We start from the raw sequence: 13,393 nt of genomic DNA, 5'->3' as shown, positions 1-13,393 counted from the left end.
TTTAAGTATAGACTATAATGGAGTTGATAAAGATAGATTAATCAGTGTGTATATTATATAGTAGTAAACCAGTTGGAAAATTTCACAGAAAAACAAGTCAACCTAATTGATTATATTATTAATTACTCCAATTAAATAGTTTTATTTTGGACAATGGACTTATGATAGTACATAGTTTAGCAGGGCGCAACAAGTGCGTGCGCGTGATTGTCATTTGTCCCGTACTGTGGGCCAGATGGGACCAAATTGTTTGTGGCCTTCTTCTCAGCGTCAATGCCCGTGACTCTTTCTCTTTTGTCTACTTATGTATAACCTCCTATTACTTAATTCCTTAATTAACAACATAATTAAAAAAAAAAGTTATAAAATAAAATTATTGTCTGGTTTATGTATATGCTTTCACATACATGATAAGTCGATAGATGATAGATAAATATGTATTAATTTTAAATAATTAAATATATATCAATATTTTAATTTTAAAATATAAAATAAAAAGTTTTACGGCTAAACATGTAACGTCGAAGATTGAAATTTTGAATTAAAATTTTTATATTTTGAAATATAGTAATTTATTTTTCACTAAAAGGAATTTTTCATCCTTTCTAACTGACATACTAATTATATTTACCGTTAAAAAAAATAATACACGTATGTTATTTTTTTATATATTGTAAAATATACACATGGTATATGTTAGAATTACCTAATTAGAAATATAATTAGATATTAATTTATTGGGCCTACTAACAAAAATATTAATAACGTTATTAATTGTATTTAATTGATTTTTTAATAAGATTAATAGTGACATTAAGATAAAATAAAGCATACAAATTTAACTATTTTTTCCCTAAATTATTGTAGAAAAAAAAATCAGAGTATACGTACTACAAGGCAGACAGAAATCCTGTTGCCTAGATTGATTAACGCACCACAAGAAGTGTCCTCGAAATTCCATAATCGATCACAGCCACATAACAAAAATCTCTCCTCCGTTGGATCTCCACAGCACTGATTCTCTCAAATCTCGACGTCCCAAGAATCTAAACCCCACAATGGGCCACCCCATACTTCCCAATCTCAAAATCCTAACCGTTAACTTTGACAGACTTAAGAGGGTTTTGTTTACCCTCCAAAATTAGCACAAAACAAAAACTGAAAACACGTTTCCACGTTCAAAATAAAAGAAGAAAAAAGAAGAGGAAGAAGCGCCGCCGTTAAATCGATTCATTTCAGGACCCAAAACAACACATTTTCTCTTCTGAGCCGCCAAGGAAGTTCCTTCTTCTTCTTTGACGGAATCTCGAATTCGCTCAAAAGTAAACCCTATCATTCGATTCTCCATTTCTTTATTAGCCAACTGCTACATTTACTTCTCTCTTCGGAGCTCGGTCCAAGGTATATTCTTTAACGTTTTCTTAATCTTTTTAAAGATTCTAAACTCTTTTTCCTTTTCATTTACACGTTCTTGAATCTATTTTAGTGTCATTTTTTGATTCTGTTCAGTTCTTTTTAGTGGATGTTATGTAAGCAATACGAGAAACTTTTTTTAAAATTTCTTTTACGCAGATCGAGTTCCTGAAGGTGAAATCAATTCCCATAATTTGTCGAAATAGCTTGAATTGATTGATCTGTATTTATTATGGCTGCTGCGTTGCATTTTGGTGGTGGTAAAGTTGCCTGTCATCCAGTTTTTCCAAAGAAGGCATTGCAATGCCAAGCTTTTGGGTTTGCAAACTCTGTGGCCGTTCCGAGTTCTAAGGGGCTGTTTAAAAGTGTGAAATTTTCTTCTTGTACAAGTAGAGTTTTGAGAGTCAGCTGTGAAGGACGGAACATTGATGTGCTTGAAAGGAATAAAAGCGAGAGTTTCATTGACGGTAATGTTGAATCTGAGAAGCAATTCACATGTGTAATGAAGTTTGGCGGTTCGTCTTTGGCTTCTGCTGAAAGAATGAGAGAAGTTGCTGATCTTATACTTAGTTTCGCTGATGAAACGCCTATAATTGTTTTATCTGCTATGGGAAAGACAACTAACAAGCTTTTACTGGTATATATACTAGTCCTGTTTTATTAGGTTTTCTTTATTGAGATTTTCTTTTGTTAGGAATGACTTTGTTATGAAATTGTTGCTTTCATTATTATTAGGCTGGAGAAAAAGCTGTTTGTTGTGGTGTGACTAATGTAAATGCTATTGATGAGTTGAGCTTCATAAAGGAATTGCATCTCAGGTAACAATGATAAATTTTCTTAAACTGTTTTGAAGCAAGAATTTGTGAGTCAATTTTCTCACTTTGTATTATGTTATTTTCATTAGGACTGTCGAAGAGCTTAAAGTAGATAAGTCAGTTGTTGCAAGTGAGTTCTATTCTGCATTTGTACTATGGGGCATTGTTGCTTTGACAGTTGTTATAGTGAACAGGAGAATGGCAACGTGGAAAATTGCTTATGCTGTTCATGTTCCCTTTTGCAGCTCACCTAGAAGAATTGGAGCAGCTTTTGAATGGAATTGCTATGATGAAAGAGTTGACTCCACGGACAAGGGACTATTTAGTTTCTTTTGGGGAATGCATGTCCACTAGGATTTTTGCAGCATATTTAAATAAAATTGGGGCAAAAGCCCGCCAAGTAAGTGTTTTGCTATCACTGTCTCCCTTCCCTTTTTCCCGACTAGTTTAATACCAATGAAATAGTTGTCACTAATTGTTAAATTCATTTCCCTAATAGTTCTTATTCTGTCAGGTAGGTTATTATGCTCTTCAGAAATAACTTTAGCAATCTGAGTATGAATCTAGAAAAGGAATAAATAATCTAAAATTCAAGGATGATATTTTACAGAAAAATGCAACTATTGTTTAAAGCCACTTGACGAATTTTTCTTTTCCTGGATCTCTGTAGATTATAATTCACAAAAGGGAAAAAGGTAGATCATTAAACTGTGAGAATAAAGTTGGGACTATGACTTCATTGATTAATTCATTCCTTCTTGTGGTGTGCTGTGTATTATTCCACATTACTGGCAGACATGCTGTTGTAACATGTTTAGAGACTAGACTATTTATAACTGTATGTCTTTTACATGGATAACTGAAGATTAAATTGGATGGAAGTTGATTTACAAATAAGAAGAGCGAAAGAATTAATAAAAATAATTTTTATCATTACTTTTATGCGCCTCTGTTCATATTCCTTGAAAGCACAAATGGCATCTGTGATGACTGCCAAGAGTAACATGCTTTTCTTTTTTGTGGCAGTATGATGCCTTTGATATGGGTATTATCACCACAGATGACTTTACAAATGCAGACATTCTAGAAGCAACTTATCCAGCTGTTGCAAAGAGGTTACATGGGGACTGGATCAGTGATCCTGCAATTCCAATTGTTACCGGCTTCCTTGGGAAGGTCTTTCTACTTGCTAAGTGCTTAGGGCATCTTGCTTGTGAAATTAATGAACTCTTTAAAATGGAGAATTTCAGGATAGTTTCATATGATGCTGTACTTAATATTTTGGCAATTTCAAATTTTAGGGATGGAGATCTTGCGCCATTACTACACTGGGTAGGGGTGGTAGTGATTTGACTGCCACAACCATTGGAAAAGCACTGGGTTTGCGAGAGATTCAGGTATGCAGGCATTGAAAGTATGCATATAACTTTTCTTTTTCCCTTTATTCCTTCTAATCACTTTTTGGTATTAAGATGTGTGACATGAGAATCATGATCATGTAAATGTAACATCAACTATTAGCAAACTAGATGATTCTTTTCCTTACATAAATGAATGATGTAATTATTTCTATCAACAAAGTTGTACAATGTTTAGAATTCATTTCTGCACCTGTGTTTTTATTATAATATAAAGTTATTTTAATTTCTATACTTTTACAGGTGTGGAAAGATGTTGATGGTGTCTTGACATGTGATCCTAACATATATCAACGTGCAGAACCTGTGCCATACCTAACATTTGATGAGGCAGCTGAACTTGCATATTTTGGTGCACAGGTATCATTATTCTATAGAATTTGACTTGGTTGAGTGTGTGACTCCTTTATATTAATTGAATTCCAATTGTCTTCTGGAACTTGCATCAAAGTCATCACGTGATCTCCTCTGCTCTCTTACTTTTATTCCTTTTATCCAAGATTCAAGTAGGAAAGATAACAAGATCTGATGTTCAGTTTGATGTATAACTGCATCTTACTTTTTGATTTATAAATACTGACTTTGTGCTTTTGATCTGCTATAAATTACATGATCCTATTCTGTCTTGACCACACCAGATTGAAATTCCTTTCTGCCAAAGTAGTGGAGTCAATTGAGCCATATACATGTGTGATAACTAGTCTATTGATGGGAACTCCAGATAATACTGGCAGCAAACTTTGATGTTGGGAGATGTAGTTAGCCAGTGTGTAACTTATCTAACCTTGTTCTTTTGACCCTTCTGCAGGTCCTGCATCCTCAATCCATGAGACCTGCAAGGGAGGGTGATATCCCTGTTAGGGTTAAGAATTCTTACAACCCAAATGCTCCTGGAACTCTCATCACCAGGGCACGGGATATGAGTAAGGTTTGTATTGGAATAAGCAACATGATTTTATTGTGGACATGTTCAAACCACTTTAATCTTCTCTCTCCTATTTCAGGCAGTACTGACTAGCATTGTTTTAAAACGTAATGTGACTATGTTGGATATTGTTAGCACTCGTATGCTTGGTCAGTTCGGATTTCTTGCCAAGGTAAGAAGGCTAAAATTTGTTTTCAATCTTCTTGTCCTGTGAGGTCTCAACTTCTATAACTTATAAGACATTTTGTTTAATCAGGTGTTTTCGATCTTTGAAGATTTGGGCATATCGGTGGATGTTGTAGCTACTAGTGAAGTCAGTATTTCCTTGACACTAGACCCGTCAAAGCTTTGGAGCAGGGAACTCATTCAGCAGGCAAGCGTATGGTTTTATTTATGCTTTTGTACTCTCAAGTTGTTGAGAGTTTTCTTTAACTTCATTTAGAATGCAACTTTAGCAGGCATTCAATGTAGAGGATTGTAATTTGAAGCAGGATTTCACATTTTCATCCAATGTTGACATGCAATCTGTTGTACTATATTTTTTTTGTCTTCTTCTGTTCAGGAACTTGACCATGTTCTGGAGGAGCTTGAGAAAATTGCCGTAGTCAATCTTCTTCAGCATCGGTCAATTATTTCTCTGATTGGGAATGTTCAGAGATCATCGCTGATACTGGAGAAGGTGGTACTCTATTGCACTGCTTACAATTATTATCTGAACTCACTAGATTTAGAGTGATATGTATGCTACTTTCTTAATCCTGTATGTTATAGATGCCTTGTAGCCACTCGTCGTGACACATATTTTGATTGAATGGATGGCTCTATATTAAAAGTCGATGGAAAATTTGTGGACAATATTTATTTATAAGAAATTAATTCCTTTTTCTTATAATTTTTTTTTTTAATTTTGTTGATATACATCTCATCTTGCATAAGGCTGCAATGCAGGCATTCTTGTCAATGGGACTTGCCTGGCATGCATTGCCTAGAAGTTGTCTTAATGGAAAGATAGGATTCAGTCACCAGATAGATATATAGCCATATGAACATACTTTCGCACAATCATTGCTGTTCCTTTGGATTATTCTTATCTGGCTATTTCTTTTCCCTCCTTGTTTATTTATTGGTATCCTGCTATGCCAGGTATTCAATGTTCTCCGAACCAATGGTGTTAATGTTCAAATGATATCTCAAGGTGCATCTAAGGTATTACCTACTCTTTTGGAGGCTTTGCTTGTGTATTATATCATTGCTATTGCAAACACTATAAGCACCACCTTTAGACACTGCACTCGTTCATGGCTCCGGTAGTCACTTATGTGGTGCATCAGGTGCTTGTACAAGCCCTGGTGTGGAGCAATTTTCTTCTCTCTGAAATTTTTGATTACTAACTGCTATGTGATCTGGTTTTGCCAAGCAGGTTAATATCTCATTGATTGTGAATGATGACGAAGCAGAGCAATGCGTCAGGTCTCTCCACGAAACATTTTTTGAAAGCGACATCTCGGAATTAAATTGAGAAGGTTAAGCTATTAATCTACCTCAACGACCAAGTAATTAATCGATTTGCATCTCCATATCCTATGACCATGGTAGTCCTCGCTCAATGTTAAATTCATTATCTGATTCTTTTTCTTCATGCTTAGGGAATTCTTCCCTTCCCATCCTGCGAGATTAGCATGTGGCAATATGACCTCACTGTAATTGGAATATTTTAATTTTGTTACGAAGAGGTCCTCCCAGGAGTGGGTGTGATTAAATGTTGAGTCCTATTGTATTCAATTGTCTTAAAGAGTAGTGCTATGCATATATCCATTTTCCTATTCTGTCTGCGTAACATTTTATTTCTGAAAAGCATATTTATCTATACTTTTTTTGAACAATTGATATCCACATGGCATTATCCAAATGATATGATAGTATTGGGGTAATGTTATAGCTTTAGACTAAAAATTTGACGTGAAAAATTATGGCAAATAGGGTTCTTCAAATTATTGAGCCATGGTATGTATCTGTATTTTTGGAGATAGAAAACTTGAAATTATTACTTTAAGAGGAATTAATTGAGGAAGGCCACAAATGGTTGCGCCTCTTTTCGTATATGGAAAGAGTTGCCCCGTTGGAGGTCCAATTTTAATTTTATTCAATAAATAAACCTCTAAACTTATATTTTTAACTCCATCTAAAATTCAAATTAGCTCGGAATCTGCTCTCTTAAAATAATTAAATAAATTAAAATCTTACAACATTAATTTTAACATTAACATGTTTTGACTCTTTGAATTCCTATGTTTTTTGGACGTTTAGGACTGTCTTCAAAATAAAAATTAAAAAGAAATTTTAAACATGATCTACGCATTCAGAACTAAAACAGTGATTAGCAGATAAATTCAACTAACACAATCATGTTTGACATTGAGGTCAGAAAAATTAAAATTAAAATTTTAATTTTATTTTCTGAATTTTAAAATTATTTGTATAAAATACATGATTTTTCAAAAATTAAAAATTAAAAAATCACTCCAATAGATTAAAAAAAATAAAATAAAAATATGCTTTTTCAACACTTAATAGCACACTGAACATTTTTAGCATCTCCTTAGAAGAAAACTTAGATTATTTCAAAAGAAAAAAAACTTAAATTTACATCAACCACTTTTGTATATAACATTTTAGATTCACATTTAATCACTATGCTATTTTTTTCAAATACTTCTATGTGCAATTGTGCAAATTATTCCAATGGATCAAATTTCACAATTATATCAACGGATCCAATAGTGTACTCATATCAAATTGTGCTTTTCTATCAGCACAGCTAATAGCATACTCTACTCAAACTAATTTAATTTGGAAATAGATGTCATGGTTAATCTAATTTGGAAGATTTAACATTTCATAAACACAACACAAAAATAAATCTCTTGAAAAAGGGTAATTTATATATTAAATAAAACATTTAAGTGATAAATAATATTTAATATAACCAGTTTAATATATATATTTTTTTTGTTTAAATAGATGTTTAACTGAAATTTTGATAGAAAAATATTTAGTATAAAATTATAAAATAAAGTATATATTTAAACATAAAAGAGTAAGTAGTGTAATGCAAAATATACAGAAGATATACAATAATTGTCCAGAAAAGGTAAAATAATGCCAAAAACCCGACCCTCTTACCCATAACCCGACCCTCGTTCCCTATTAATACTTGGATACAAGCCCAACCTTTTCTCTTCTCTTTTATTTTTTAGGGTTTCTCAATCCACCCACAGCTGCAAGCGAAGCCATCAACTAACCATGGCTTGTACTATCGATTTCCGATGTCTCGACGAAGGCTTCGGAGGCAAAACCTACAAAAGGAAACGCGAATCCCAGTTCCAGTCCCAGTCCCAGTCCGGAAACGACGACGCATCAATGGAAATCGACGAAAGCACAGTTGTTCCACCACCAGCGAAACGGTCAGCTTTAGAGTCGACAGAAAACCCTAACAAACCGGTGTATGGAAATCCAACATACGACGGCGTAATAGCAGGAAGAGCGTCGGGGCGGAAGTGGAAACAAGTGAGAAAGCAGAGAGCGTCGGCGAAGCACGTGAGCGTAAAAGGCACGACGTTCGAGGAGAGGGAAAGGCAGAAGGAGATAAAGAAAGCGTATAGAGAGAGAATTAATGAGTTGAAAGAGGAGATAAGGAGGAATAAGCAAGAGAAAAGGAAACAAAGAGAGGAGAGAGAGAAGAAGAAACAGGAGAATATATTGAAGTCCGGCACTAAGTTGCAAAAGATTACTAATCCTAAGACTTTGAAGAAGATTTCTAAGAGTAAGGATAGGAAATTGCTTAAGCTTGTTCCTGATGATCTTGTCAATAGAAATAAGAAGATATGATAACTACTGGGGTTTACATTTTAAATGTTTTTTGGGTTTTGTTTGTTGAGTTTTGTTGGTGCTATCAATATGGATAGCTGTAAGAGTTTAAGATTTTGGATTTTAATTATTAATGAATTTTTGTTTCTATAAGTCTGTCAACTTGTTCAGAATTAATTCTTGAATTGTGTTTGGAATAATAGGAGTTTCTCCCCATAAGAACTCATATCTGAAACTGTACAATTTGATTGAAACTTGTCTCCTGTTGTGTCCATAAATTTGTCAGGACGGATTCGTTTTCCCAAAATTTTATCTTTGAAAGAGGATAATGAATTGTTGAGTACAAACTAGAGAAAAACAATTTGCTTTAGTCTTTTAAGCTTTACCAGTAATCCTTACAGGAGCAGAATCCATCTCTGAAATGGTGAAACCTGCTTGAATCTCTAACGGTAATTTCTCTTCTAGCTATTTTTGATATAACCTTGATTGCAGCATGGCAGTCTGTACAGGCTCTTAAGTTCTTCATCACCAATATTGGTGATCCCTCTGGTGTGCTTATCAGTGCAAAAGCTATTGCTAAGCGTTCACTGTGATACTTTAATGACTCGATTTTGAGGTCTTCCTCTACATTGTGAAGAGTACAACTTGCATCAGGCACATATCCTTCCTTTTCCATATGTTCTGATAACCTAGCGATTTTCTGTAAGATTTCCTTCATTCGTGGGTGCTGCTTATCGTTTGCTGAAAATACATGAACCTTGTGTTTAATTTCAACCCAACTGTAAGCTGGAAGTTTCTTGAGTCCGCGCTCTCTCATGGCCTTCTTTATCTTCCCAACAGTGTCCCACTGACCTGCTGCGGCAAGGATATTGGACATGGTGACATATGGGGCAGCATTTCTAAGCACATCCATATTGAAGAGTTGGTTTGCTGCTCGTTTTGCCAAATCATGGTTCTTATGAATCCTACAGGAGTTCAATACTGATGACCAAATTATCTCATCGGGTTCAAAAGGCATTTCAGCTATCAACTTCTCTGCCTTGTCAAAACGTCCACTTCTACACAGCATATCAACCACACACGCATAGTGTTCTCTCTTTGGAACAAGTTTGTAGACTTTAGTCATGGAACTGAAGTATTGCAATCCTTCTTCAACTAGTCCACAATGGCTGCAAGCTGATAAAACGGAAAGGAAGCTTACTGAATCTGGTTGATAACCTGACAGAACCATTTCTTCAAATGATTTAAGAGTGGCTTCACCATCCCCATTTTGAGCATAAGCTGAGATTAATGCATTCCAAGAGATTACATTCCTTCCCGGCATCTCCTTAAAAGTTCTAATTGCCTCTTTTACAGACCCGCATTTTGCATACATGTCCACGAGTGCACTTCCAGAATATACATTTGACCAAAAACCTGATCTAATTAAGTAAGAGTGTAGCTGTTTCCCCAATGATATTGAAGCCAAATTTGCAGAGGCTTTCAAGACACTGGCAAAAGTAGCTTGATCAGCACTTACATTGGTTCTCCGCATCTCATTGAACAGTTTTAGACCTTCTTCAAGAAGTCCTTTCTGAACATTAGCAGAGATCAAGGCTGTCCAGGGAACTGTGCTTTTACTGCTCAGTTTCACAAATATCCTTTCAGCATACTCAGATCTTCCACACTTAGCATACATGTCAACTAAAGAATTTGCTACCAGAACTTCTAAATCAGCACCAGTCACAATGGCATGGGAATGAAGTTGCTGACCCATTTGCAAGTCTAGAGTATTCCCTGCGATACTCAACATGGTCGCGAAAGGAAAATTCCTCCTTTCAAATTTTGTGAACTGCAGCTCGCGGAAAAGATCAATAGATTCTCGGTACTGTCCGATCCATGAATAAGCAGTGATCATCACATTACAAGAAACACCATCCAACTCTGGCATCTTACTGAAAAGTTTCCAGGCATCATTTACACAATCATGCTTTGAGTAGAAATCAAGCAATGAATTCCCCACAAACACGTTCCAGACAAGACCCATCTTCACTGCATAACCATGAATCTGTTGCCCAAATATTATATCATCTAAACCAATACAAGCACATAGAACTGCTTGAAAGGTAAAATCCGAAGGCTCAAACCCCAAATTTTGCATCTCGGTGAAAAGCCTTATCGCATCTTCATTCAATCCTTCTTTTCCATATCCTGTTATCAATGCATTATAAGTAACAGAGTCCCTTTCAACCATTTCCTTAAATATCCGATGAGCTAAATCTAATCGATGCATTTTGCAATAAGAATCAACCAGTGAATTGCAAATAATAACAGCCGAACCGTGCCCCAGTTTAACAACATGCGTATGAACTTGGAATAATTCTTTGGTCATTTCCGGATCATTACATCCCGACAATAGAGTGGCAAATGTTACATAATCAGGCTTCTTACCATCCCTAATCATATTAGAGAAAAGCTTGAAAGCTTCACTAAATTGATCAAACTGACAATACCCACCAATCAAAATTGTCCAAGTAACAGCAGTACGATCAACCATGCTATCAAAAAGCTCCCTAGCGATAGAAAGATTACGCTCTTTAACGTAACCCAAAATCATCATATTTACTGAGACTGTATTTTTGTGAGGCATTTGATCGAACAGGTCGCGTGCTTCGGATAATTGGCCTCTTTGAAGAAGGCTTTTGACCTGGTAATTGGAGCGAGAAGTAATTGGGTTGAAACCCGTTTTGACGATTCGGGCATCGATAAAGATTCCGGCATTATGATAGGATTTGTTTTGGGGTTGAGAGGCCGAGAGAGAAGCAAGATTTTTAAATGGAATTTGTCTGTGTGGTAATTTCATATGAACGGTTATGGTCGTTAATTAAGCGCGCACTTGCATCTTTAAAAGGTCAAAATTGGTTCAAAGCTCTTCTAATATTTCACTCATCAAGATACATACATTAATTAGTAGTAATTAAAAATAAATGAGATATATTCAAAATATTATAAAAGAATATAATCTCTTAAAATAATTCTTAATAAAATTAAAATTACTGAATTTTGTTAACATTTAATCTAATAAATAAACAAAAGACTGTTTACTTATTAAAATGTTTTATCGAATGATTTTAACTTATAATATTTTTACGTTTTGTTTCAAATGGAATTTGAAATTACTTGAAATATAAAAAATATAAGTAAAATGTTTAGAATAATGACAATATTTGTCATAATTGCTTTCTAGAAAACATTATAAAGAAATTGCATGAGCATGTCCACAATTGGCTTCATCAAGCATGTCACAAGAGAAAGCTCATTCCCTACAAATCTCTTACTTATCAAATGCTAAACATGAAAAAGATGCATTTCTTAGACTTAAAAATCCATCCAAAATTAAAATAAAAAGCATTAAAGAAAATGAACAATTAAGCTTTCTCCTATAAATAAAATTTCAGATTTGAACCTTTCTATAAAAAAGAAAAAAGAAGAAAAAAATTTGTAAAGCTAAGGAGGTTCCAGTATATGAATAATGCTTGTGTTGGCGGGAGTTCTCGTTTTAAAGCGATTCGTATATTTATTTCTTATGTTTTTTTGGTCATATGTCTATTGCCCAGTTCTTCGAGATCGATCATCAATTAATTAAAGAAATAAGACATGTTTTCTTCCTATTTTGATACTTAATTTCACGTTATGTTACAAATTCAAACGGTTAAGATGCATAAAATAGGCCGCTGAATATAAGCAACAGGCTAATTCCTTGTCAATTAGCGATGAATTTCTGGTTACTAATGGACTCAGTCCGTTGCTATGTTTTTTTAGCGACCGAAATCCACGCAAAGTCTCTTATTGGCGATAGACTGTTTGCTGTCGTCACTAAACTTTTAACGACAAATAGTTTACCATCATACTGAATCGGTCGCGAGTTCTGTTTAGCGACGAAATTGAAACCTTAATAAGCTCTTTTTTCTTATAGTGTAATTATCGGTCTATTTGCTCTTTCTTTCGAAGTGTTCATTTATCATTCTATCACTTTGTTTCTTGGAAAGATTTTATTCAGCTGGAGTTAGTTATATAAGTGTTCGCAGATATCATTATTACTGAATTCGTGCGCAATTATATTACATAGTCAAGCATGGGAAATAGCTTGATGTATATATATATATACATTCAAAGCAAAATAAGCGTTTATCTTAAAGTCCTAGATTTCCTGGACATATCTATCTTCAAATTCTAGTACACTCCTCTCTGATACTCACGGCTACAGAATTCTCCTCCGAGATCATCACAAGCCTCTGCGCAGAAAACCCTGCAAAAGCAACATCATCATTAATTAGTACATCCATGCACAAAAATCTACTCGTGAAACAAAAAGAAGTTCTACACTGCTGCAGGGTACTTGAGGTATTACGTCTTTGCATCATTGTATTCAAGATACTCTCTTTCAATGGGCTCTGAAGCAATTCTAGCGGCTGCTGCGTCGTTTCTAGCCTCAAGCTTTACTTCAGGAAATATGTTTGCCAAACATGCATCTCCACCTAGGGTTTCACAAGCCTCTGCTGGAAACACACTGCAGGAGGAACATTGTGTCAGTAAACCCTAATGAGCTCATACTTTAAAGTGAAACCCAGTTCAAAGAAACACTCATGCATTCAGGTTAAGTAAAAAATATTGATTGAAAGGAGAAAATTAATAGCTTACGAGATGACAGAGCTGTAATCAACTGTGGATGTGTCATAAGCGACAGTAGCATATGCTGCTTTGATTGGAGAGGCACGAGGAGCAAGAGATGAAGCGCCCAACTGTGGTGGAGATAATATCACTTGTGACAAGTTCTTGGAGGGTTTTACAGGGAAAACAGGAGGTGCAATGCTCAAAGCTGCCTGCATCTTGATAATGTTTCGGGAAAAAAAATAATGGCAGGTATTGGTTTTGGTTAATTCACAGGTACAAAGAGTGGGTACCAATTTATAGAT

General features: G+C 34.9%; 4 protein-coding genes across 5 annotated transcripts; 2 read left to right on the top strand and 2 right to left on the bottom strand.

The window, feature by feature from the left end:
• Window positions 1-1,109: 1,109 nt before the first annotated feature.
• On the top strand, window positions 1,110-6,394 carry LOC8273113 (aspartokinase 2, chloroplastic). 2 transcript variants are annotated; one of them, XM_015715295.3, is made up of 14 exons: window positions 1,110-1,401; window positions 1,573-2,050; window positions 2,149-2,231; window positions 2,318-2,358; window positions 2,474-2,628; window positions 3,255-3,404; window positions 3,530-3,625; window positions 3,890-4,006; window positions 4,455-4,574; window positions 4,651-4,743; window positions 4,828-4,950; window positions 5,134-5,250; window positions 5,715-5,777; window positions 5,992-6,394. In XM_015715295.3, the coding sequence occupies exons 2-14, from the start codon at window positions 1,646-1,648 to the stop codon at window positions 6,088-6,090; spliced, it is 1,662 nt and encodes a 553-aa protein (XP_015570781.2). In that variant the 5' UTR covers window positions 1,110-1,401; window positions 1,573-1,645; the 3' UTR covers window positions 6,091-6,394. The 2 variants fall into 2 exon arrangements, with proteins under 2 accessions (XP_015570781.2, XP_015570782.2); XM_015715296.3 differs by having other exon boundaries at window positions 1,119-1,401; window positions 4,828-4,944.
• Window positions 6,395-7,805: 1,411 nt separating this feature from the next.
• LOC8273112 (uncharacterized protein DDB_G0279979) lies at window positions 7,806-8,591 on the top strand. The gene has a single exon (XM_002512801.4). It carries the CDS (start codon window positions 7,875-7,877, stop codon window positions 8,457-8,459), a length of 585 nt encoding a protein of 194 aa, XP_002512847.1. The 5' UTR covers window positions 7,806-7,874; the 3' UTR covers window positions 8,460-8,591.
• A 195-nt stretch (window positions 8,592-8,786) lies between these two features.
• LOC8273111 (putative pentatricopeptide repeat-containing protein At2g01510) lies at window positions 8,787-11,427 on the bottom strand. Its single transcript, XM_015715292.2, has one exon. The coding sequence runs from the start codon at window positions 11,278-11,280 to the stop codon at window positions 8,821-8,823; it is 2,460 nt and encodes an 819-aa protein (XP_015570778.2). The 5' UTR covers window positions 11,281-11,427; the 3' UTR covers window positions 8,787-8,820.
• Window positions 11,428-12,483: 1,056 nt separating this feature from the next.
• LOC8273110 (light-regulated protein, chloroplastic) lies at window positions 12,484-13,374 on the bottom strand. The gene is made up of 3 exons (XM_002512799.4): window positions 13,119-13,374; window positions 12,829-12,987; window positions 12,484-12,726 (listed from the first exon to the last, which is right to left on the bottom strand). Exons 1-3 carry the CDS (start codon window positions 13,304-13,306, stop codon window positions 12,651-12,653), a joined length of 423 nt encoding a protein of 140 aa, XP_002512845.1. The 5' UTR covers window positions 13,307-13,374; the 3' UTR covers window positions 12,484-12,650.
• Between the last annotated feature and the right edge of the window lie 19 nt (window positions 13,375-13,393).

The sequence above is a fragment of the Ricinus communis genome, chromosome 8 (genome assembly GCF_019578655.1).
Source record: "Ricinus communis isolate WT05 ecotype wild-type chromosome 8, ASM1957865v1, whole genome shotgun sequence".
In the NCBI taxonomy this organism is placed as follows: domain Eukaryota; kingdom Viridiplantae; phylum Streptophyta; class Magnoliopsida; order Malpighiales; family Euphorbiaceae; genus Ricinus; species Ricinus communis.
This window is presented reverse-complemented; position numbering and strand designations above follow the sequence as displayed.

Bases quoted from the DNA above. Each gene is read 5' to 3' on its own strand.
- LOC8273113 (XM_015715295.3), top strand. From the start codon at position 1,646: ATGGCTGCTGCGTTGCATTTTGGTGGTGGTAAAGTTGCCTGTCATCCA. The intron at 4,007-4,454 runs GTATCATTATTC...ACCCTTCTGCAG, and splicing joins TTGCATATTTTGGTGCACAG to GTCCTGCATCCTCAATCCAT. The intron at 4,575-4,650 runs GTTTGTATTGGA...CTCCTATTTCAG, and splicing joins GGGCACGGGATATGAGTAAG to GCAGTACTGACTAGCATTGT.
- LOC8273112 (XM_002512801.4), top strand. From the start codon at position 7,875: ATGGCTTGTACTATCGATTTCCGATGTCTCGACGAAGGCTTCGGAGGC.
- LOC8273111 (XM_015715292.2), bottom strand. From the start codon at position 11,280: ATGAAATTACCACACAGACAAATTCCATTTAAAAATCTTGCTTCTCTC.
- LOC8273110 (XM_002512799.4), bottom strand. From the start codon at position 13,306: ATGCAGGCAGCTTTGAGCATTGCACCTCCTGTTTTCCCTGTAAAACCC. The intron at 12,988-13,118 runs GTAAGCTATTAA...TTCCTCCTGCAG, and splicing joins GATTACAGCTCTGTCATCTC to TGTGTTTCCAGCAGAGGCTT. The intron at 12,727-12,828 runs GTAATACCTCAA...TTGCTTTTGCAG, and splicing joins GAATACAATGATGCAAAGAC to GGTTTTCTGCGCAGAGGCTT.